General features: G+C 43.2%; 1 protein-coding gene across 2 annotated transcripts in view; it reads right to left on the reverse strand.

Annotated features, from left to right (window-relative positions):
- The window catches only part of LOC145346803 (corticotropin-releasing factor receptor 2-like), a 227,050-nt gene that overhangs the window by 23,883 nt on the left and 179,629 nt on the right, over nucleotides 1-23,538 (reverse strand). For both annotated transcript variants that reach the window (XM_080194544.1, XM_080194545.1), the window contains 3 exons: nucleotides 18,456-18,516; nucleotides 13,611-13,683; nucleotides 2,887-2,972 (listed from right to left, as the gene is read on the reverse strand). In XM_080194544.1, the coding sequence (XP_080050670.1) occupies nucleotides 2,887-2,972; nucleotides 13,611-13,683; nucleotides 18,456-18,516 (220 nt within the window). The remainder of the gene's footprint in view (nucleotides 1-2,886; nucleotides 2,973-13,610; nucleotides 13,684-18,455; nucleotides 18,517-23,538) is intronic.

Consider the following 23,538-nt stretch of genomic DNA (forward strand, 5'->3'; position numbering starts at 1 on the left):
GGCATGAACTGATAAGTGATACAGAGGGTTCACACAAATACCAGGCAATGACCATCTTCACACCCAATGGCATTACCATCACTGAATCTGTGCTATCAACATCCTGGGGGTTATCATTGCCCAGGAATATGGCCACATAAATGCTGCAGCTACAACAGCACGTTAGAGGCTGGGAATTCTGTGGCAAGCAACTCACCTCCTGACTCACCAAAGCCTGTCCATCATCTATAATGCATAAGTCAGGAGTGTGATGGAACACTTGCCTGGATGAGTGCACCTCCAGCAACATTCACGAGTACAATATCACCCAGGACAAAGCAACCTGGTTGATTGGCACCCCATCCTCCACCTTAAACATTAATTCTCTCCACCACCGATGCACAGTGACAACAGTGTGTACCATATAAAAGTTGCATTGCAGCAACTCATCAAGGCTCCTCTGACAGCATTTTTCAAATTTGCAGCCTCTAACACCTAGGGTCATAGGAAAACACACATATGAGCGCACTAATACCTGCAAGTTCCCCTCCAAACCACACACTATACTGACATTGAACTAAATTGCTGTTCCTTCACTGTCAATGGGTCAAAATCTTGGAATACCTTCCCTAACAGCACTATCTACACCACATGGACTGCAGTGGTTGAACGTTGCAGCTCACTACCATCTTCTCATGGGCAATTCAGGATGAGCAACACTTTGGTTGTCCTAATTGGCGATGCCCCCAACTCATGGACAAATATAAAAAAAACTCTCTGATACCTTTTGTTCGTCTTCTACTCTGGACATAACATTTGCCTCAAGACAAATGGCTACTGGTCTGGATAGCATGCTCTCGGTGGACTTCTGCATCTGATTCTCCACTCAGGTGGACACTCTTCCCATGGAGATGGGCACCAGTGCAAAGGCCTGAGATTTCACAGTACTCATGAAGCAAAGCTTAGGGACCCCCACAGGGATTCTTTTCTGTTGTCTCAGTCTTCAGCATCTGCTTCTCCCATTCATTTTGTGCGTCTCAAAATGTGACAACCTAGCTCTTTCCATTTTGTTTTATTCATTCATGGGACATGGACGTTGCTGGCTGACCAGCATTTATTGCCCATCCCTAGTTGTTCTAGGGAAGGTGGTGATGAACTGCCTTCTTGAACAGCTGAAGTTCATGTGCTGTGGGTTGACCCACAATGCTGTTAGATAGGGAACTGCAGAACTTTGACCCAGCGACTGTGAAGGAACAGTGATATATTTCCAAGTCAGGTTGGTGAGTGATTTGGAGGGGAACTTTTAGGTGGTGGTGTTCCCATGTATCTGCTGCCCTTGTTCTTTTAGATGGAAGTGGAAATGGGTTTGGAAGGTGCTGTCTAAGGATCTTTGGTGAATTGCTGTAGTGCATCTTGTAGATTGTATACACTGCCTTGACTGAGCATCGGTAGTGGAGGGAGTGGATGTTTGTAGATGTGCTGCCTGGACAAATGGAGAGTGAGCATGCATCATGGCACAGCGCTTCCTCAGAGTGCGGAATTACTCTGCGGACTTCTCAGCTTCCTCCCACTCCAGCTCACATGTCGCACTTAAACAACATGTGAGAGATGAAAGAAATGAGTTCAAGGTAACATGGGAAAAGGATAAAGGATCAGCGTTGAGCAAATGTTCACCTCTCAGTTGGAGGTGGCAGCAAATTGGCAATGGTGATTGTTTCTGTGCCAAGTGGCAGTGTGATTTTAACTTCTGTTACTGGGTAACTGACTACGTCTCATGCCCAGGTGCTCTGCCACCCTGCCAACCTCCAAAGCTGCCTCCTCCATAGTGGAAGAACGTCTCTTGTTCCCTGTCCCTCTCTCTGTAGTTGCACACTCTCTTTTGCAAGCAGGGTAAGCTCTGAATATCAGAAGTGGATTATACGATGTACCTGGAATTACAGCATTTATGGAGGAAAGGGGTGTGAGGGATGGATGTGAAATATCAGTAGAATGTGGATGAGTGGCAGTGTTGGTTGCTCAGATGGAGATGTGAGGAAGTGCTATAAGAGAGAGAGAGAATGAGCTGAGCAGAGCAGAATGATATATAAGGGTTGAGGAGGACTGTGCAGAGAATGCTGGTGAAGTCAGTGGGGGTATTTCTCAACTCTCTTGCCCTCATGAGATCAATGAACATTTTGCAGCATTGCATCCAGCTTTGAGGGAGAACAATTCTACTGTGTTCAGTCAAGCCTGCTTGGTCTGAGAGGCTGGCCTCTGTCTCCTAATCTGTGGGAAGCAATATACTCTGTGGGCCCTTACTGTTCGCAGCAAAACCTCCAGGGAAAGGTGAATCTGGGAGAGGAACCTTTCCACACTGAACTCCCATTCTTGGTCGAAGCCTCGAGAATCAATCTGGAAAATATCCATTTAGATCCCTGCTGGGGTTTGTCTAACTAGGAAGCCTTCCACTGACAGGAGCAGGTCATCATCACGCTTACACTATAATTGGTTGGGTAACCCAAAGGCACAACGTCACCATGGCTGTTAAACAACGGTGGCAAAGCTCATGCTGCAAAATGTTAAGTTCCCAACCCGCTGTCACCTACCAAACTCAACTAGCTCCCTACAACACCACCCATATCCCTAACCCCATCTCAGCTGTGAGCAAGTCAAATTCTGTCCTTTTAATGGAGCATTCATTACTGCAATGACGACCCTTCATCACATCTATTAAATATGAATGACCTGAGTGAGGAAGTAACAAGAAATGGAGAGGGAGAGCTAGAAATAAAAGATGTATTCATTCAATATTTTTCTCCTTGATTAGCACAAACAATACACTCTCAGGACAAAAGGTGGTTGCTGCACCTAAAACCCAAAGAGAAGTGGGTTCAACACTTGCACAATAACTGCCTTGGCTTTATTTACCTGTACTGCATTGTTTCGGATGTGGTTGATGCCCTCAGTTTAGTCATTAGGATCCTCACAATGTTGAAGAGAAAGACAAAATTCACCTGTTCAGAAAAAAAACCAGAGCGCCATAAGTGCACCTTATCACAAAAATAATTGAGAGGGCTAAAAATAATTCAGAATTAAAGAAAAGTAATAGACCAACAAACTAACAATACCAAAAACAAATAACACAATAACAAACATTCTTTCACAATGATAGAATCCATGATAAGTGACAATAGAGTCCTTGTAAGTTATATTGCAACATTCCGGGGGCTTCACCTTTAGGCTTTTCGATTCAGGATTACATCTCCCGGGGTTGCAAATTTGTCACAGCGTGAAAATTAGCAAATAAATTTGCCTTTCTATGAAATTTCTTTGAACTTGCATTTCTAATGTACTTTATCCTATTCTTAGGGCATTCATTTTACACTTCAATTCATGTGGAGGGAAGTCCTATAAGTAATGCCTCAGGCCTCATCAGAATAAGCTGACTGGGCTCTCCGCATCTAGTGACAGGTAGATCTGGTCACAGGTAAATCCTTCTGCAGCACTGAATCTTGCCTACCTCAGCTGCAGTGACCCCTGGCAAATGCCAGCATGATGAAATGAATAGGGGAGGGCAGATCCTGTCTGTGGGACAAGGAGGAGCATTTCTGATTGCACACTGAAATATAATGTTTTGCTTAAAATTTTGGCCACTGTCATTTGTTAGGCCGCAGTTATTCAGAGGCAGAGAAAATTCCCGCAAAGGTCCTGAAAGAAATAAGCATACGTAAAAGGCCTAATGCCTAAAGTCCCTGAATCCCTCAGAAATGGGCCATTGAATCTCTTGTAGTTGTGCTTGGAATGCAGAGCGTGTTCCCAGAAGATGGCTTTCACTGCGCATGTTTCATAAGGTCAGATCTATGGGGACCTAATAGTTAAGTTTATTTGGCTAGTATAGGCCACAAACACGAAACTTTAAATACAAGCTCCTTTGTTTTCTCTGGTGAATATATGTTGAGGTTAGAAGATGTTTATAAATTTTAGACTTTGCACCATCAGAAACCAGCATACAAGTATGATGTGCTTTTAAAAAATCCTGCTAACCTCATTTATTTGGCATCTCAAATGTGAAGACACATGCTAGACATGAGATTTTGTCCCAGGATAGATAAACAAGCTAACCTGTCCAACGGGATAGCAAACATTCACGCAAAGAAATTAAGCGGACACCATGATGGCACAGTTGGCACCATGATGGCAGGATGGTTGCACTGTTGCCTCACAGCACCAGGTTCAATTCTGGCCTCGGGTCACTTTCTGTGTGGAGTTTGCACATTCTCCTCGTGTCTGCATAGGTTTCCTCCATTTGCTCCAGTTTCCTCCCACAGCCCAACAATGTGTAGGTTAGGTTGATTGGCCCTATTATCAGGGGGATTAGCAGGGTAAATATGTGGGGCCAGGGGCATAGGGCCCGGATGGGATTGTATTCAGTACAGACTCTGTGGGCTGAATGATTCCTTCTGTCCTGTAGGGATACTATGAAGTATTCAGAAGGTAACATTGCTGAACATGATTTCTGGAGTAGGTTTAATTTATTTTTATAATGACAGTTGAAATCTTTTTCTGCGCACTACATGGTGAAATAATATTGGTGTAAGTACATCAAACTGCTGCTCTTGGTCATCACTAAAATAGATAGCAAAGACTAAATATTCCTCTCCATCACTATGTGGAAACATCATTAATGTGTCACTTAAAATCTCTTCTTTACATCCTGGTCCACTTTTCCATCACCCCAATATTGAACATAGAACATTACAGTGCAGTACAGGCCCTTCGGCCCTCAATGTTGCGCCGACCAGTGGAACCAATCTAATGACCCTCTCACCTAAACTATTCCAATATTATCCATATGCCTATCCAATGACCATTTGAATGCCCTTAAATTTGGCGAGTCCACAACTGCTGCAGGCAGGACATTCCACGCCCTTACTACCCTCTGAGTAAAGAACCTACGTCTGACATCCGTCCTACAATTATTACCCCTCAATTTAAAGCTATGTCCCCTCATGTTAGCATTGCATCCCCATCCCACATCAATCACAGAAGGTGCAACACCTGCCCCTTTACCTCATCTCTTCTTACAGTCCAAGGTCCCAAATACAGTCAAGGGCTCAACGGAAGTATCATTTCACTGGCACCTCTTTCAATTTATTCTCCTATATTTGATGCCCCCAATGCAGTCTCCTCTACACTGGGGAGACTAAACGCAGACAAGGTGACAGCTTAGCAGAACACCTTCTCTCAGTCCATAAGCATAGCCCCGACATTCCCTTGTTTGCCATTCTAACGCACCATCTTGCTGTCACACCCACAGTTCTACCCTTGACCTGTTGCAAGATTCAGTGAAGCCCAGTGCAAACTGAAGGAACAGCACCTCATCTTCCAATTAGGCACATTACAGCCCCTGTAGTCAATGTAGAAACATAGAAAATGTTCGCGCTTGCTCTGCTATTCATTTTGATCACGACTGATCATCAAATGCAATATTCTGATCCCACCTTCCCCTCATATCCCTTAATATCTTTAGCCCCAAGGGCTATATCTAATTTCTTCTTGAAATCAGACAATGTTTGGCCTCAACTACTTTCTGTGGCAATGAATTCCATAGATTCACTGCTCTCTGGGTGAAGAAATTTCCCTTCACCTCAGTCGTAAAAGGTTTACCCACTATCCTCAAACTTCTAGTTCTAGGCTCCCCCACCATCGGGAACATTCTTTCAGCATCCACCCTGTCTAATCCTGTTAAAATTTAACTGAGTTCAAAAACATCAGGCCATGTGCTCCCACCTCCACTTTGAAATACTTCCCAATTCTCTCTGCTACAGGGCCATCTATAACTTGTTTTGCTTTCACAGAGCACTGACCCTTGTTCTATTATTAACACATTCTGCTACCTTGCCATTATTAGCACCTTCTTTAGTCCTTAATGCCACCGTTAGCACTCCCTTTGTCTTGTCTCCATGACACCTTTGTCTATCCCTCCTGAGCTTTCACCCATCCAACTTTCTATTTTGCTCCATCTTCTCTACTTCTCTATTTAATTCATCTCATGTCTGCCCCCCAGCTCTGAAAAAGAACCACACAGACTTGAAATGTTAACACAGATGCTGCCAGACCTGCTGAGTCCTTCTAGCATTTTATGTTTTTGTTTCAGATTGTCAGCATCCACAGTTTTTCCTTTTATCCTGTCTTACAGACCTTGCTGGGACTTGCATAATTAATCTGACAGTAACTCAGCTGGAGATTGAAATCCCAAGTGTCCCATCAGGTGGAATAAATCAAAAGATATTCAAGGTTTAGTTTCCAAGTCTGTGCTACATTAACTCAGTTGGAATGGCTGTTTGGCTCTTAATATCTGCAGATGTTTTCAGGGCTTCACCGTTCCCTTCAATCGCTTCCTTGCATGCCACAGTGACAATCCAGATAGACATTTCCTGTTGGCAGCAGGAGGCTTCAACCAGCGAAATTCCAACACCACAAAATGGGAGGTGATATCCTAGTGGTATTATTGCTGGACTATTGATCTAGAAACTCAAGTAATTTTCTAGGGACCAGGGTTCGAATCCCACCAGGACAGATGGTGAAATTTAAATTCAATAAAAAATATCTGAAATTAAGTATTTACTAATGATCATGAAACCATTGTTCGATTGTCGGTAAAATCCACCTGGAACACTAAGAATATAAGAACATAAGAAATAGGAGCAGGAGTAGGCCATCTAGCCCTTCCAGCCTGCCCTGCCATTCAAAAAGATCATGGCTGATAAGTGGATCAGTTCCACTTTTCCCCTTTCTCCCCATAATCCTTAATTCCCTTGTTTACCAGAAATCTATCTACCCATGACTTAAATATATTCAGCGAGGTAGCCTCCACCACTTCAATGGGCAGAGAATTCCAGAGATTCACCACCCTTTGAGTGAAGAAGTTCCTCCTCAACTCTGTTCTAAACTGACCCCCCCTTATTCTGAGGCTGTGCCCTCTAGTTCTGCTATCCTTTCTAAGCGGGAAGAATCTCTCTACCTCTACCCTATCTAGTCCCTTCATTATCTTGTAAGTCTCTATAAGATCTCCCCTCAGCCCTCTGAACTCTAGCAAGTACAGACCCAATCTATTCAATCTCTCTTCATAAGCTAATGTCCTTTACGGGAGGAAATCTGCTGTCCCTATCTGGTCTGGCCTACATGTGATTCCAGAACCACAGCAACATGGCTGACTTTCAACTGCCCTCTGAAATGGCTAAGCAAGCCACTCAGTTGTATCAGCATTTCAAGAAGGCAGTTCACCACCACATTCTCAAAGACAACTAGGGATGGCCAATAAATGCTGACCAGCCAGCGACATCCATATCCCATGAACGAATAACAAAAATTGAAATAGGACCATGAGAAGCAGGAGTGGACATCTGATCCCACATCTCCTGCGGAAGGAAGAGCAAAATTTAAGCTGACAAATGAAACCCGAGATTTTCTGACCTATTTTCTAAAATTGGATGATACCTTTAAATAGAAAATCACAGCATTGGGGATTAAAAAATATCACTGGTTCCAAAGTTCAAAATGGACTGACTGGACTTTCTCTGAACTCAAAGTTCTGACTGGACTCTATCACCTTTACCGTCAATTTACTAAAATACTATCCAATCTCACACTGATGAATTTACTGACACTACTGACCTTTGCAAGCAATATGTCCCACACACTTGTGGTAAGTAGTTAAACCTGTTTGCTTAGTTTCACCCTGTGATTATGAGTATGGAACAGGGTAGTGCTGCACCTCTAGTGGTCCGTCCCTTCAAATGGGATATATAAAATAAGGCCTTGGGTGCCTCTTTCGTGGATGCAAAAGATTCCATGGCAATGCTTGAAGAAGACATCTCAACTGACATCATGCTCCATGTAAACCTAGCTTTTTTCTTCCAATTGGAATTTAGTTGATGTATATACCTTAGAGTCTTGAAGAGTTAGAGAAGGTTTTGAATTTGAATTTGATTTATTATTGTCACATGTATTAGTAGACAGTGAAAAGTATTGTTTCTTGCGTGGTATCCAGACAAAGCACACTGTACATAGGGAAGGAAAGGAGAGAGTGTAGAATGCAATGTTACAGTCACAGCTAGGGGGTAGAGAGAGTGCTAAATCTGTAAGAGATTGAATTAAGGCATTGCTTCAAAGTTTAAAAGAGTTACAGCAGAGTTTTAAAAGCACAGAATGACAGTAAAAGATAGAATTAGAGGGTGTGCTGGGCTCAGCTTGCAAGAAGTTGCACCTCTCCAGCACCATCTTGACACCTGGGAACATGTTTGGTATAAATTTCTAGCTAGATTCTTCAGGGTGGAGGTGCCAATAGTCTCCAAATGCAGTCCAGTTGTTCTCTGTGCACTCTTGTCCACACTGTGATACATGGCTGGAACCATAGCACTAGGCCATGGGTGGGCCGACTTGGTTCTTATTTATTGTTTTCCTCTCATGCCTGGAAAGCATAGTTCTGACACAGAAGGCAACTGGATTTTATGTTATAGTAATGTCAACTCATAATTGTTACAGCCACTCTTTGTGAAAGCTGACATATGGAGATCACCAAATAGAATTCAGTCCCAAAAATTTGTCTTCCCTAATTCCTTCATTCCATCGCTGGTGGCCATGCCTGGGCCCTAACCTCTGAAATTTTTACCCTCTACCTCTGTTTTGCTTTAAGTCACCTCATAAAACATAGTTCTTTAACAAAGCTTTTGGTTATCTGTCTAACATCCCCTGAGATAACATGGTGTCAAACTTGGTCTGATATTGCTCCTGTGAAGTGCCTGTCACTATTTAACTATATTAACGTATAGACGTGGTTTGCAGATTTGTTATGGTTGAATTTGCACTGAAATATTAAAATAGTAATTAAAAACGTTAGTGGTGTTAGCTTTTAAATGAGTCACTGATGTAAGATAATTTTTGTTAATGAATTGTTGCGAAGCAAATACATTTTCTGCTCCTGTGTTCAGCTTCTGTTTTCCAACTTGGTCATGATAAAAGCCTTTCCAGCAAAGGTTGATCCAAGCTGATTTAATGTCAATTACAGCCTCCAATGTCAGTGCTGAGTAAACCCAGATTTAAGATTTTCTTAAAATAGCACTGCAATCACAACAATCTTAACCACTGTTGCTTGAAAGGGAATGGGTCCAATATGGATTTTTGTTTTTTGACAGTCGATCGATGTTTATATCTCAACGGTTCAGCTTCAACTTTTCCCCAATTATTCCCAAGCCTTCCATAAATAGGCAAAGTACTGGGGAGGCCAAATGTACAAAGCCATCAATCACTGCACCCCAGCAAGGTCAACATAACGAATTCCATCATTATAAACAGGCTCACTGCTTCTCCCTCCCACATCAAACCAAGATCTTTCTAAGTGACATCCCATCTCACCACTTTGTTCCATTCCACTAACTTGGTGCTTTATATTACTCTGTCTTGATTTACTGCTGTAATAACTCATGTTGAAGAGTCAGTTGACATCTTTCCCAAAGACTCCTTGTCACTAATACACATACCAGATCAATTTCTATCAGACTTTGTAAACTAAAAGACGGGAGAACCGAATGACACTGAACTAAAAATGGCCTTTTCATTCTCAGGCCAGGATTCAAATATATTCTGAACTGGCCTTCTGAAATATGGAGTGTGTCATCACAGGAACACTTTGGGTGGGTTTTCACGGACTCGCTCGACCTGAGACCAGAAAATCCCACCCAAGGGGTCAACAGATTTTCCCATTGTCCGCCCTTGCCTGCTCCGATTCCCATGGTGGGCAGGACGGTAGAATTCCAGCGGTCAAGCTCAGACAAGAAGATTTAAAAGTGAACTCAAGCGATAACTGACGAAGAACAATATTAAAGTTAAAGTTTTATTTATTAGTCACAATTAGGCTTACATCAACACTGTAATGAAGTTACTGTGAAAATCCCCTAGTTGCTATGCTCCAGCACCTGTTCCACTACACTGAGAGAGAATTTAAGAACATAAGAACTAGGAGCAGGAGTAGGCCATCTGGCCCCTTGAGCCTGCTTCGCCATTTAATAAGATGATGGTTGTTCTTTTTGTGGACTCAGCTCCACTTACCTGCCAACTCACCATAACCCTTAATTGCTTTACTGTTAAAACATTTATCTATCCCTGCCTTAAAAACATTCAATAACGTAGCCTCAACTGCTTCACTGGGAGGGAATTCCACAGATTCACAATCCTTTGTGTGAAGAAGTTCCTCCTCAACTCAGTCCTAAACCTGCTTCCCCTTACTTTGAGGCCATGCCTCCTAGTTCTAGTTTCACCCGCCAGTGGAAACAACTTCCCTGCTTCTATCTTGTCTATTCCCTTCATAATCTTATATGTTTCTATAAGATCTCCCCTCATTCTTCTGAATTCCAATGAGTATAACCCCAGTCTACTCAGTCTGTCCTCATAAGCCAACCCTCTCAACTCCAGAATCAACCTAGTGAATCTCCTCTGCAACCCCTCCAGTGCCAATATATCCTTTCTCAAGTAAGGAGACCAAAACTATACACAGTACTCCAAGTGTGGCCTCACCAACACCTTATACAGCTGCAACATAATCTCGCTGTTTTTAAACTCCATTCCTCTAGCAATGAAGGACAACGTTCCATTTGCCTTCTTAATTACTTGCTGCAACTGCAAACCAACTCCTTGTGATTCTTGCATAAGGACACCCAGGTCCCTCTGCACAGCAGCATGCTGAAATTTTTTACCATTTAAATAATAGTTCACTTTGCTGTTATCCCTACCAAAATGGATGACCTCACATTTACCAACATTGTACTCCATCTGCCAGAGCCTCGTCCACTCACTTAGATTATCTATATCCCTCTGCAGACTTCCAGCTGCCACTGTACACTTTGCTCTGCCACACATCTTAGTGTCATCTGCGAATTTTGACACACTACACTTGGTCCTCAATTCCAAATCATCAATGTAAATCGTAAACAATTGCTGTCCCAACACTGGTCCCTGAGGCACACCACTAGTCACTGATCGCCAACCAGAAAAACACCCATTTATCTTCACTCTTTGCTTTATGTCAGTTAGCCAATCTTCTATCCATGCTAATACATTACCTGTAATACTGTGCACCTTTATTTTATGTTGCAGTCTTTGGTCGGCACCTTGGCAAATGTCTTCTGGAAATCCAGATATACCACATCCACAGGTTTCCCATTATTCACTGCACATGTAATATTCTCAAAGAATTCCACCAAATGAGTCAAACATGACCTTCCCTTCATGAACCCATGCTGCATCTTATCGATGGAATAGCACAGCCATTCCACCTAATTAGCACATCTTTAGAGTGAGGAAGGAAACCAGGGCACCCGGACAAAACCCACGCAGCACGAGGAGAATGTGCAAACTCTGCACAGACAGTGACCCAAACCGGGAATTGAACCCAGGTCCCTGGCACTGTGAGGCAGCAGTGCTACCCACTGTGCCATCATGCTGGAAAGTGGAACGAAATGGGATTAGAGTAGATAGTTCAGTAGAGAGTGTGCTGGCACAGCAATGAGGCCCTGCTTGATATGGTGCTGTATAAAAGCGGATTTGCCATGGTTAACATCAGCCAGAAAAAGCTGATTGTCCCCAATCATATCACCACATCTGGCAAAAGATATGGGTTGTATTTTTACATTTCTTGGCAGTTCTATATCATCAGCTGCTAATATATACCATAGAGCTGGCACAGGAACTTGCTTTTTGTTCGTCTCCTCTCTTCCTTAATATCCTTCTTCATGTTGTGGTAAAAGCTTAAGTACAATAGGCACTGATGGCTTTTCACCTTTTCTTTTGAGAATTTATTCCCCTTTATGACAATCCCCTTTCACTGACCATCCCTGAACCACAACAACAACTTGCATTCATTTAGCACTTTCTATCTAGCAAAACGTTCCAAAGGAATTGTCAAAAAATGTGGATGCTAAGTAAAACAACAAACTGTTCAGGAGAGTGAGCAACAGTGAGAGACAATGTCAGGGAGCAAAAGATCCAACTCCAAAATGGCACAGAGTGGGTCACACAGCCCTACGATGGACTGGCACGCAGGCGACGGTGCAGAGGGACCTCGGGGTCCTTGTGCATGAGTTGCAAAAACCCAGCTTGCAGGTGCAGCAGGTGGTCAGGAAGGCGAATGGGATGCTGGCCTTCATAGCGAGGGGGATTGAATATAAAAGTAGGGAGGTCTTGCTGCAGCTGTATAGGGCATTGGTGAGGCCGCAGCTGGAGTACTGTGTGCAGTTTTGGGCGCCGCACCTGCGCAAGGATATTTTGGCCCTGGAGGGAGTGCAGAGGAGGTTTACTAGGCTGATACCGGAGTTGAGGGGATTGAGCTATGAGGAGAGGCTGAATAAACTAGGCTTGTACTCGTTAGAGTTTAGAAGAATGAGGGGAGATCTCATTGAGACGTATAAGATGATGAATGGGATGGATAGGGTAGAGGTGGAGAGACTCTTCCTGCTCAGAAAGGACAGTAGGACTAGGGGGCACAGCCTCAAGATAAAGGGGAGGTGGTTTAGAACGGAGTTGAGGAGGAACTTCTTCACTCAAAGGGTGGTGAATCTCTGGAATTCTCTGCCCGTTGAAGTGGTGGAGGCTGCCTCGCTAAATATTTTTAAGAAGCGGGTTGATGGGTTCTTGATAAGAGAGGGGATTAAGGGTTATGGGGAGAGGGCGGGAAAGTGGAACTGAGCAGCGACAGATCAGCCATGATCTTATTGAATGGCGGGGCAGGCTCGAAGGGCTAGATGGCCTACTCCTGCTCCTATTTCTTATGTTCTTATGTTCTTAAAATGACTTTAAAATGAAACCCTCAACTCTAAACAAGGAAACAGGCCCCATTAAATCGTCAAAGTTAAAGTAGAGCAAGGTAACAGGGGACAACTTCGAAGGAAAACGTTTTGTAATGGAAATGAGCTGATACATGGAATCCGTGGAATCCGTGGGGTGGCACAGGGGTTAGCACTACTGCTTCACAGGTCCAGGAGCCCGGGTTCAATTCCAGCTTTGAGTGACTCAGGTGTTTCAGTTTCCTCCCACATTCCAAAGGTATGTGGGTTAGGTGGATTAGACATGCTAAATTGCCCCTTGGTGTCCCAGGGTGTGTAGATTAGGTGGATTAGCCGTGCTGGTTGTGGGGGTGGGGTAGGGAAGTGGGCCTGGGTGAGGTACTCTAACAGAGTGAGTCAGTGTAAACTTGATGGGCCTGATGGCCTCTTGCTCTGCAGCGATTCCAATAACAAGTACTATAAGTAACCAATGCAAGTACACACTCTCAGGCAGTACTTATATTGATTCACAATCTTTCAGATGCAAGTTGGATTAATAGGGAAAACTGTCCCTAGATATCATATATGAGAAAACTCTATTTCCCGGGAATAATTCACTCATCTTGGATAAGCATGAGGGTTGCTGGAAAAATCCAACCCAAATTCATTTGTACAAATGTTAGAAGTGACAATGGGGCCAATTTTACAAAATTACGCGTGAATCGGGTCAAAAGATCAAAGTGCGCAAAGATACTATTTCCATATGCCAGCAGTGGGGCTCCTAAATAGTTGCACAATCCAATCATATTTACACCACGGTATTTACACACTTACCAGCAGTACGAGTATCACTGGACCCTGATAGATGTAGTCTATATATTTCCCTGGTGAGTATGAAAACCAACACCTGCAAACAACAAGATTCATATTAATTGCCACTGGCTTTGTTCCAGCACAATCACTGTGTTGGCAGTCAGAGTTATTCAGATGATTTACAAGTAGGAATTTATAAATAGAATGACACAAAGTTAAAGGTGGTGACAGAGAAAAAAGAAGAACTAATCATTTTCTGTACTGTAACTTATGTAATGTCCCCAGGTACTTTAATTTGCAGAAGTGGGCTTTCTGGAGGTACTTTATCAACATAGCTGCAACACTTCAGATAAATCCCTTTCACCTTTCAGTTGCAATGACTGGTTACAAAATGCAGATATTAGATTCAATTGCAGCTGAATATTATGCAGAGCTCCCCATAATAACCTCACTGGTGAAGGCACCAATTGATTTCCTAGCTAGGGGAGGTGATGGCTTAGTGGTATTATCACTAGACTATTAATCCAGAAACTCAACTAATGCTCTGGGGACACAGGTTCAAATCCCACCATGGCAGATGGTGGAAATTGAATCCAATAAAAAAAATCTGGAATTAAGAATCTTCTGATGACTATTGTCAATTGCTGGAAAAACCCATCTGGTTCACTAATGTCCTTTAGAGAAGGAAATCTGCTGGCCTACATGTGACTCCAGAGCCACAGCAATGTAGTTGACTCTCAACTGCTCTCCAAGGGCAACTAGAGGCAAGCAATAAATGCTGGTGGGGTGGTAAACAGTGAGGAGGATAGCCTTAGATTACAAGAAGATACTGACAGGCGGGTCAGATGGGCTGATCACTGGCAAATGGAATTCAATTCTGATAAGTATGAGGTGATGTACTTGGGCAAGACGAACAAGACAAGGGACTACATGATGAATGCATAACCCTGGGAAGCACTGAGGATCAGCGGGACCTTGGTGTGCATGTACACCAATTCCTTAAGGTAGCAGGACAGGTGGATAAAGCAGTTAAGAAGGCGTATGGTGTACATGCTTTTATTAGCCAAGGTGAGTTTAAGAGCAGAGAGGTTATGCTGGAACTATATAAAATGTTGGTTAGGCCACAGCTACAGTATAATGTGCAGTTCTGGAATCCATATTATAGAAGAGATGTGATAACATTGGAATGGGTACAAAAGGGATTTATCAGGATATTGCCTGGGTTGGAGAGTTTTAGTTATGAAGAAAGTTTGGATAGACTGAGGAGGGACTTGACAGAGATGTGTAAAATTGTGAGTAGTTAGGGTGGACATAAAGAAAGTTTTCTCCTTGGTGGAGAGATCATTGAGCACTGATTTAAGGTAAGGGGCAGATGGTTTAGAGCGAATGTGAGGAAAGGCTTTTTCACGAAAGGGTGGTGCAACTCTGGAACTCACTGCCTGAAAGGGTGATGAAGGTAGAGAGATCCTTATAACATATAAGAAGTATATAATTATGCATTTGAAAAGCCAAGGCATACAAAGCTATGGGCTAAATACTGGAAAATGGGGTTAGTTTGGTGTACTTGACAGGCGTAGATGCAATGGGTTGAAGGGCCTTTTTCCTGTGCTGTATGACTCTATGATACATTGGAAATAGCTTGATAATTGAGGTAAAAGAAAAATGAAAAAAAAACTGTGGATGCTGGCAATCTGAACAAAGAAACATTGTTCCAATGCCAATCTGTGCCAAGGAGCAGTGTGAGGCCAATGTCTGGCCAGAACCCTCTCCTGTGAGGGCAATACTTGACTTTGCATCCTCGGGAAGACTCCCATGTCAGGTTCACATCTAGATGCCCTTTTGTAAACTGCACCGACATGCCAATATACGGCAGGGGGTCAATATCTGGTGAGGGGGCGGGTTAATTATATCAAAATCTATTCAAATCTGATTGCTGTTGATCTGGAATCGCACGTAGGCTAGACCATGTAAGGACAGCAGATTTCTCTCCATAAAGGACATGAGTGAAGTCATCATAGAAACATCATTGAAACCCTACAGTGCAGAAGGAGGCCATTCAGCCCATCAAGTCTGCGCCCAACAACAATCCTACCCAGGCCCTATCTCCACAACCTCACACATTCACCCCGCTAATCCCTCTAACCTACATATCCCAGGACACTATGGGCAATTTATCATGGCCAACACACATCTTTGGACAGTGGGAGGGAACCCATGCAGACACAGAAAGAATGTGCAAACTCCATACAAAGGTAGTGACCCAAACCGGGAATCAAAATCCAGGTCCTTGAAGCTGTGCCACCATGTCGCCCAATTGGGTTTTTACGACAATCAATGGTAGTTTCATAGTCTGAGGCTAGCCTTTAATTCCAGATTTTTATTAGTTATTTGAATTTATTAATTAATTGAATGCAAATGTGTATATGTTTATCTGTAAGTACACATAGACATATATATGACGTGCCAGTGTGCTGGAAGCAGGAGCTTGGTTTCCTTTCCAAACTGAAATCAACTCATCAAGTCCAATCAAGGACTGACAGGACATATGGGTGCTGGGACAAGTGGCACATTTTATTATCAATGCTGCTGTGAGCTGCCCTGACAGTTAATGCAAAACTGAACCGTAGAGATTAGGAAGATCAATCGCAAATGTGTTTTGTGTCAGCCAATCGCAGGCAACACGCACAGCGTTTTTACATTTCAAGCTCCCGATAAGGTCAACGGGACACTGTTCTTTGTAGAGGACTTCATCTAATCGGTGGGACTCTCGATTTTCCAACATCTTCATAATTTGATTCGATTCAATAATTTCAGCTGAAAAGCCAGTACCAAGCTGCACAGGTTTCATTCTATCCTGGGAATTTTTTTCATTCTGCATAACAGATGGGATTTTCAACCTCAGTGCTCCTGTCACCCAGTGGGAGTTCATTTCAGGGAAATGGATGGCATCAGCTCAATTATTTTCTTACTGTTAATTTTAATGGTCAGAATGCTTACTCATGGTGAGTAGCATCTTGTACATATTAACATATACCAAAGAATACCCTACGAAAACTGATGCTCAGAAACATCCCTGCTTATGGATAAAGGGGATGATGTTACCAAGAAAATTCTAAGTCCCGAATGAGCGGGAAAATGGGAGAAATTCACGCTTTTGTTTTGGGCAACGTAAAAATTGAATCTTACCTGACTTAGGCAAACAAATTCTGACAAATCAGTTTCCCGCCAGCAGGGGGAGTGGACGGGGCCTAAATCGCCTGAAAGCTGGCTGATAGCAGCAAAGGGTGCAATTGCACTTGTGCAGGTTTCTGTGCACTGAGAGCAGAGAGAGCTGTCACTACCTCTGCTGCTATAGCCAGCCTACCTTCATGGCCGAAACCCGCCCCGCACTACTGTGGAGCTCTGCGGTCGAACCACACCCACCACCCCCGCCTAGACAGATTGCAAACCCCCTGTCCCGGACCGATCGCCACCACCTCTCTGCCCCCCTCCCCACCATCGCTACTGCAGAGTGGCAGCAGTCCCCTCTTCCTCCACCAACTGCAACTGCTGAGTGGCAGCAATTCCGCCCCCCCCCCAACCACTAAATACCCCCCACCTCAGTTGACTCCCATTTACCTTTTACCTTTTAAATATATCTATATGTTATAATCAACCTTGCGCTGGATATCCAGTCCCGGTATGACGCAAAAAAGTGAGAAATCAGGCATGAACCTGATTTTTCGGCTCTTTCGCAATTTTACTGGCTCACTCCATCCATCGACTGGGGGGATGCAATGATAAGATCATCCCCAAACAGTCAAGAATGTTCCATTAATACTGACAGTTAGTAAACAATATGCAATAAAGACAGACAATTAGGTGAACAAATTCTGGCACTCAATCAGAAAGATCCTCAAAACATAAACATTCACTCAGGAACATCCTGTAAAACTGACAATCATGGATGTCCTGTAAATAAAGACATTCACTCAGGGACATCGGTAAATTTTGCTACCAACCCCAGAACATGCTGTAAATACTAGCACATACCCAGGGCTGGAATTTCAGGATTTTGACCCTGTAACAATAAAGGAATTAATGATTATTTTAGCACAGCACAGTAAGGGAGTCTATGGCCTGTGTCCTCACAAACTCAGTAAGAAGTCTCACAACACCAGGTTAAAGTCCAACAGGTTTATTTGGTAGCAAAAACCACTAGCTTTTGGAGTGCTGCTCCTTCGTCAGGTAAGTGGGAGTTCTGTTTGCAAACAGGACATATAAAGACACGAACTCAAGTTGAGTTTGCGTCTTTATATGCCCTGTTTGTAAACAGAACTCCCATTATCTAACAAAAGAGCAGCGCTCCAAAAGCTAGTGGCTTTTGCTACCAAATAAACCTGTTGGACTTTAACCTGGTGTTGTGAGACTTCATACTGCATTTACCCCAGTCCAATGCCGGCATCTCCACATCATGATTATCCTCACAAACTCCACAGACCTATCGCGCCGACCTTATCCAGTTCCAGAACTTGTGTTAAACAATATCATGAGCCTTGCTTTTCAACGTCTCTGCTTTCTCATCTGCCCTCTTCGAGAAACTCTTCTCACGTTCTTCCTGTCCTTTGTTCCCTTTCAAATACTGCTTTACCTTTGGATTATTTTTCCTACATTAAAGGAACAAAATCAAAAGAAGTCACCATTGTTGCTGCTGACTGTGCTTTTGATCTCTTCTATCATTTAGCTCTTATTTCATGACCTTGGGTGGAATATACGTGCTTGAAGAAAGGAGGGAGGTTTGACAGATTTGTGTTTTAAAAATAATTTCCGAAGCAAAGAGGAATATAAAACTCACAAATTCACATGACATCTTAATGCAATACTTACTCTTCATTTTCATAATATAACTTGCCTATGGCCCAGGCTACAATGATAGGACAAGGGATACCTGTGGAGGAACAATATCTCTGTCAGTTTAATTGAATAAATGAAGTTTTGAAAAAGAATCTTGGCTTAGATTTAGCATTGAGAGAGTTCCTGTGGCAATCAGGAGATATATAACTATTAACAAGGTGTGATATGCAAAATGTTACAGGAGTTAAGTGTGACACCTCTACCATGAAGTGCATATCATCTGCAAACATTTAAAATCTTACAGGTCTGTGCGTCTGTGTCCCCTTGTGTGTATTTTAGAACTTAGATCTAGTGCTGCATAAATAGAAATTTCCTCCACTTACATATAGGGTAGGACATCTTGTGGTGCAGTAGGTGATGCCTCTGGGCTGGAGACTCTCGGCCTCAAGTCCCGCTCTAGCACTTGATGGCCATGGATGAATATCAAATGTAAACCATTCCAATATGGCGGTAAGAATGAGAGGATCTCCTGGTCAGCCACTGTCGATGTGAGTGGCATCTCTCAAGCCACAGCCTATGGCCACAGGCTAATGATGCATTCAAGGAAAAGATGTAGCATGTACTTTGCCTCATATGTCACTTGGTGTGGCAAGTCCAGAACTAGGGGTCATAGTCTGAGAATAAGGGGTAAATCTTTTGGAACTGAGATGAGGAAAAATTTCTGCACCCAGAGAGTAGTGAATGTGTGGAATTCACTACCTCAGAAAGTATTTGAGGCCAAAATGTTGTGTGATTTCATGAAGAAATTAGATATAGCTCTTGGGGCTAAAGGGATCATGGGATATGGGGAGAAGGAGGGATCAGGATATTGAATTTGATGTTCAGCCATGGTGGAGCAGGCTTGAAGGGCTGAATAGCCTACTCCTGCTTCTGGTTCCTACATTTCTATATTTTCTAAGAGAGAAGTAGAAATATGGGAAGATGAACCCATTGTTTTCAGACTCTAATCCTTTGCAACCAACTCCATCCCTCTCCCTGGCAACAATCTGAGAATAAGAGAGTCCGTCTGCAATCTCAGTGATTTTGAACTGAGCTTCCAATGTCATCTTTGTACCATCTTTTAGACTGCATATTTCCACTTGTGTAATGTTTGACTTTGCTTGGCTCAGCTCATCTTCTGTAGAAACCTCCATCCCTGCCTTCATTATGTAGAGATTGACGATTTCAACATAATCCTGGCTGGTCTTCCATACTCTACCCTCTGTAAACTTGAGGTCCATGTAAAACTCACCTGCCAGTGTCTTAGCACACAGAAAGCACTGTGCCCCTATTACCACTGTGCTTGCTGACCTACGATGGCTCCCAGCCAACCAACACTTTGATTTAAAAATTCTCACCCATGTCTTCAAAATCCTCTGTGGCCTCTCAGTAATCTCCTCCGACCCCAAAACTCTCCGAGATATCGGTGCACATCTAATTCTAGCCTGTTGTGCATTTACAATCATAATTGCTCTACCACAGGTGGATGTGCTTTCAGTTGCCAAGCTCCTTGTCTCTGGAATTCCCTCCCTATACCAGTCGGACTCTCTTACCTTGCTCTGACGAAAAGTTGTCTAGGCTCAAAACATTGGCTCTATTCTCTCTCCACAGATGTTGTCTGACTTGCTGAGATTTTCCAGCATTTTCTGTTTTTGTTTCAGATTCCAGCATCCACAGTATTTTGCCTCTACCTTGCTTTTTTCCTGTAAGATACTTCTTAAACTTACGTCTCTGACCAAGCTTTTGGTTACTTTATCCAAATTCTCCTGTAGAATAATGGGTTAATGGCAATGTTAGTGAGACAATGATGTTAATGATGATGTATGCATGATATCAGCGTCAGATGACCAGTAATTTAAGGGAGATGTGCAGGGTATGTTTTTCGCGCAAAGATTGGTGGGTGCCTGGAACGCACTACCAGAGGATGTGGTGGAAGCAGACACATTAGCAACATTTAACAGGCATTGGGATGGGTACATGGATAGGGAGGAAATAGAGGGATATGAACCGAGTAAGGGCAGGGGTGTTTTTTTCAGTTTGGTCATCATGATCGACACAGGCTTGGAAGGCCGAAGGATCTGTTCCTGTGCTGTACTTTTCTTTGTTCTTTGTTTGTTTCCAAGACAGCAAGACACAGAACAGGCTATTTGTAGAACCATTTGCTTATTATGAAGTCTTTGTAGATAGCATAAGTAAGTAGTTTTGAGAAAATCTATATACTGACAATCTCAGGTCATCTATAGAATAAGTGTAACCTCTTCAAAACGTGGTGGCAGCACTGGAGGCCACAGTTTAAAATGCTGAAGCCACAGATTGGTCACTCACAGTCAAAGATCTTAGAACAGCTCAACTTTGAAACAAAAAACAAAAATGAAATGGCCTTTGCTAGGGCAAAGTGAACCCCACATGATGTTCAGCAGGTGGTCAGGAAGGCAAATGGGATGCTGGCCTTCATAGCGAGGGGGATTGAATATAAAAGTAGGGAGGTCTTGCTGCAGCTGTATAGGGCATTGGTGAGGCCGCAGCTGGAGTACTGTGTGCAGTTTTGGGCGCCGCACCTGCGCAAGGATATTTTGGCCTTGGAGGGAGTGCAGAGGAGGTTTACTAGGCTGATACCGGAGTTGAGGGGGTTGAGCTATGAGGAGAGGCTGAATAAACTAGGCTTGTACTCGTTAGAGTTTAGAAGAATGAGGGGAGATCTCATTGAGACGTATAAGATGATGAATGGGATGGATAGGATAGAGGTGGAGAGACTCTTCCTGCTCAGAAAGGACAGTAGGACTAGGGGGCACAGCCTCAAGATAAAGGGGGGGCGGTTCAGAACGGAGTTGAGGAGGAACTTCTTCACTCAAAGGGTGGTGAATCTCTGGAATTCTCTGCCCGTTGAAGTGGTGGAGGCTGCCTCGCTAAATATTTTTAAGAAGCGGGTTGATGGGTTTTTGATAAGAGAGGGGATTAAGGGTTATGGGGAGAGGGCGGGAAAGTGGAACTGAGCCACGACAGATCAGCCATGATCTTATTGAATGGCGGGGCAGGCTCGAAGGGCCAGATGGCCTACTCCTGCTCCTATTTCTTATGTTCTTATGTTCTTATGTTCACGATGTGGAGTTATTGGCGTTGGACTGGGGTGGACACCAGATTAAAGTCCAGCCAGTTTTTTTAGAGTCACGAGTGTTTGGAGCACTGCGTCTTCATCAAGTGAGTGGAAATAATTACTGTTGGATTTTAACCTGGTGTTGAGAGACTTCTTACCATGCATTATGTTGACTGCCATCAATAGCCTCTTTCCACAACCTTTCCAATGCATTGAGGATATTCAGCAAGGTTAATGATGGGAGTTCTGGGGGAGACAGTTTGAAAGATACCAAACAGCTTCAGGTTGACACAAAAAAGCATAGAGACACCAGCTCTGTCTCCCTTTCTATGCAATTGTGGCTTTTGCTGATGATGTCCTGGTGCAACAAGGAGTCCAGGAGACCTTGTCATCCTACAAGGAGGTTGTGCAGATCTTCAGTCCGACAAAGAATCTAGAGATTGAACCAGGGTGCTTTCACCAAAAGCCTGGTGAATCAATTGAATCATGAGTCATGCCAGATAAAATACCCAGCAGAGGGTGCTGAATGCTTTCTCTGTGGCACAACTGGGCATTTTAAACAATTCTGCAGATCCAACGCACAATTAAAGGGAAGATAGAGGGAACAAACTTCTAATCATTCTGAAATATATCAAATTGGAAATAAAGACATTCAGGATGAAGATTTTCTGGGGTAAATGAAATATCCCAACGAATAAATTTGGTCTGTAAAGCTGAATATTATAGAACAGGGGCCAGGAAGCACAGACCTCAAAGTGAAGTGCCAGATCACTGCAGCCCTTAAGTATAAAGATAAAGGAATTTTTTTTATAAATCCTAAAGAATCAACAACTTTCCCTCCTTTGCAAGGCAGTGTGTTCTGCATTTGGTTTTCTACAAAGGGTCAATGAGGTCACACAAGATGACAATGGAACCATATTTAGGAATGAACGTCCTAGACTGTTCTGGGGATTAGGAAAGCTTAAATGTGAGTATCACATCATTCTCCTGCTAGTTGCCAAACCCATCTGTTTATTTACGCCAAGAAGGGTACCACATCCACTGATCAGGAGATGGGATGCTGCATAAAGGAGTGTTAAAGTGCCTAAAAAATGGTTCTCAGGTCATGGTGAAACCAAGCTCTGTAACACACTGAAATAAAGCTGTCCAAAGAGAAGTTTTCTCCTCTGATGACAGCCTGGAAAAGTTGTTTCTAATGAAGCTGGATGCCATCAATGGTTCGTGGCAGATCCTGTGAGACCAAGATTCATGGTTGTTGACTTTTGCTTCAATCGACTTCCCTTAGGCACATCCTCCGCACCAGAAACCTTTCAATGTAATACATCCAACATCCCTGAAAGTAAAAAAAGCATATTCCACATGAACAATTTGCACATCCATGGCACTATTAAAGAAATGATATGGAGATGCCGGCGTTGGACAGTAAGAGTCTCAGAACACCAGGTTAAAGTCCAACAGGTTTATTTGTAGCCAATACCACTAGCTTTTGGAACTGGCTGTTCCTTGTTCAGGTGGGTGACAGTTCTGATCTACCAAAGGAAAATATGACCCTAGAATGCGGAAGGTTTTAAAATGCTTGAATATGTTACAAGAGCGAATTTGGAAAACAGTCACCAGATTATTAGATGACATCATATACCAAAAAGGGATTGTGGTAGGACTCCGAAAAGACCAAGGTGATTAAAGAATTTCTACAGCCCAAGGGTGTTGCTGACCTACCACGGTTTTTTGGTTTGGTCAATCAGGTGGGGAAATTCATCCCAAATCTGTCTGTCATTAGCAAACCTTTTCGAGACCTGCTGAGAATAGATCAGCAGTGCTATTGGGAAATCAAGCAGAAGAATGCCTTTGACAAGGTTAAACATTTGCTCATCTCTTCGGACTTTCTTGCACATTATGACTTCAAAAGGCCGACAAAAGTGACAGCTGACGCACCAGCGACGGGGCCTGGAGCCATTCTGTGACAGATCCAGGAGGATGGCA

Source organism: Carcharhinus amblyrhynchos, chromosome 8, assembly GCF_965287045.1.
Source record: "Carcharhinus amblyrhynchos chromosome 8, sCarAmb.v2.hapA, whole genome shotgun sequence".
Lineage (NCBI taxonomy): Eukaryota > Metazoa > Chordata > Chondrichthyes > Carcharhiniformes > Carcharhinidae > Carcharhinus > Carcharhinus amblyrhynchos.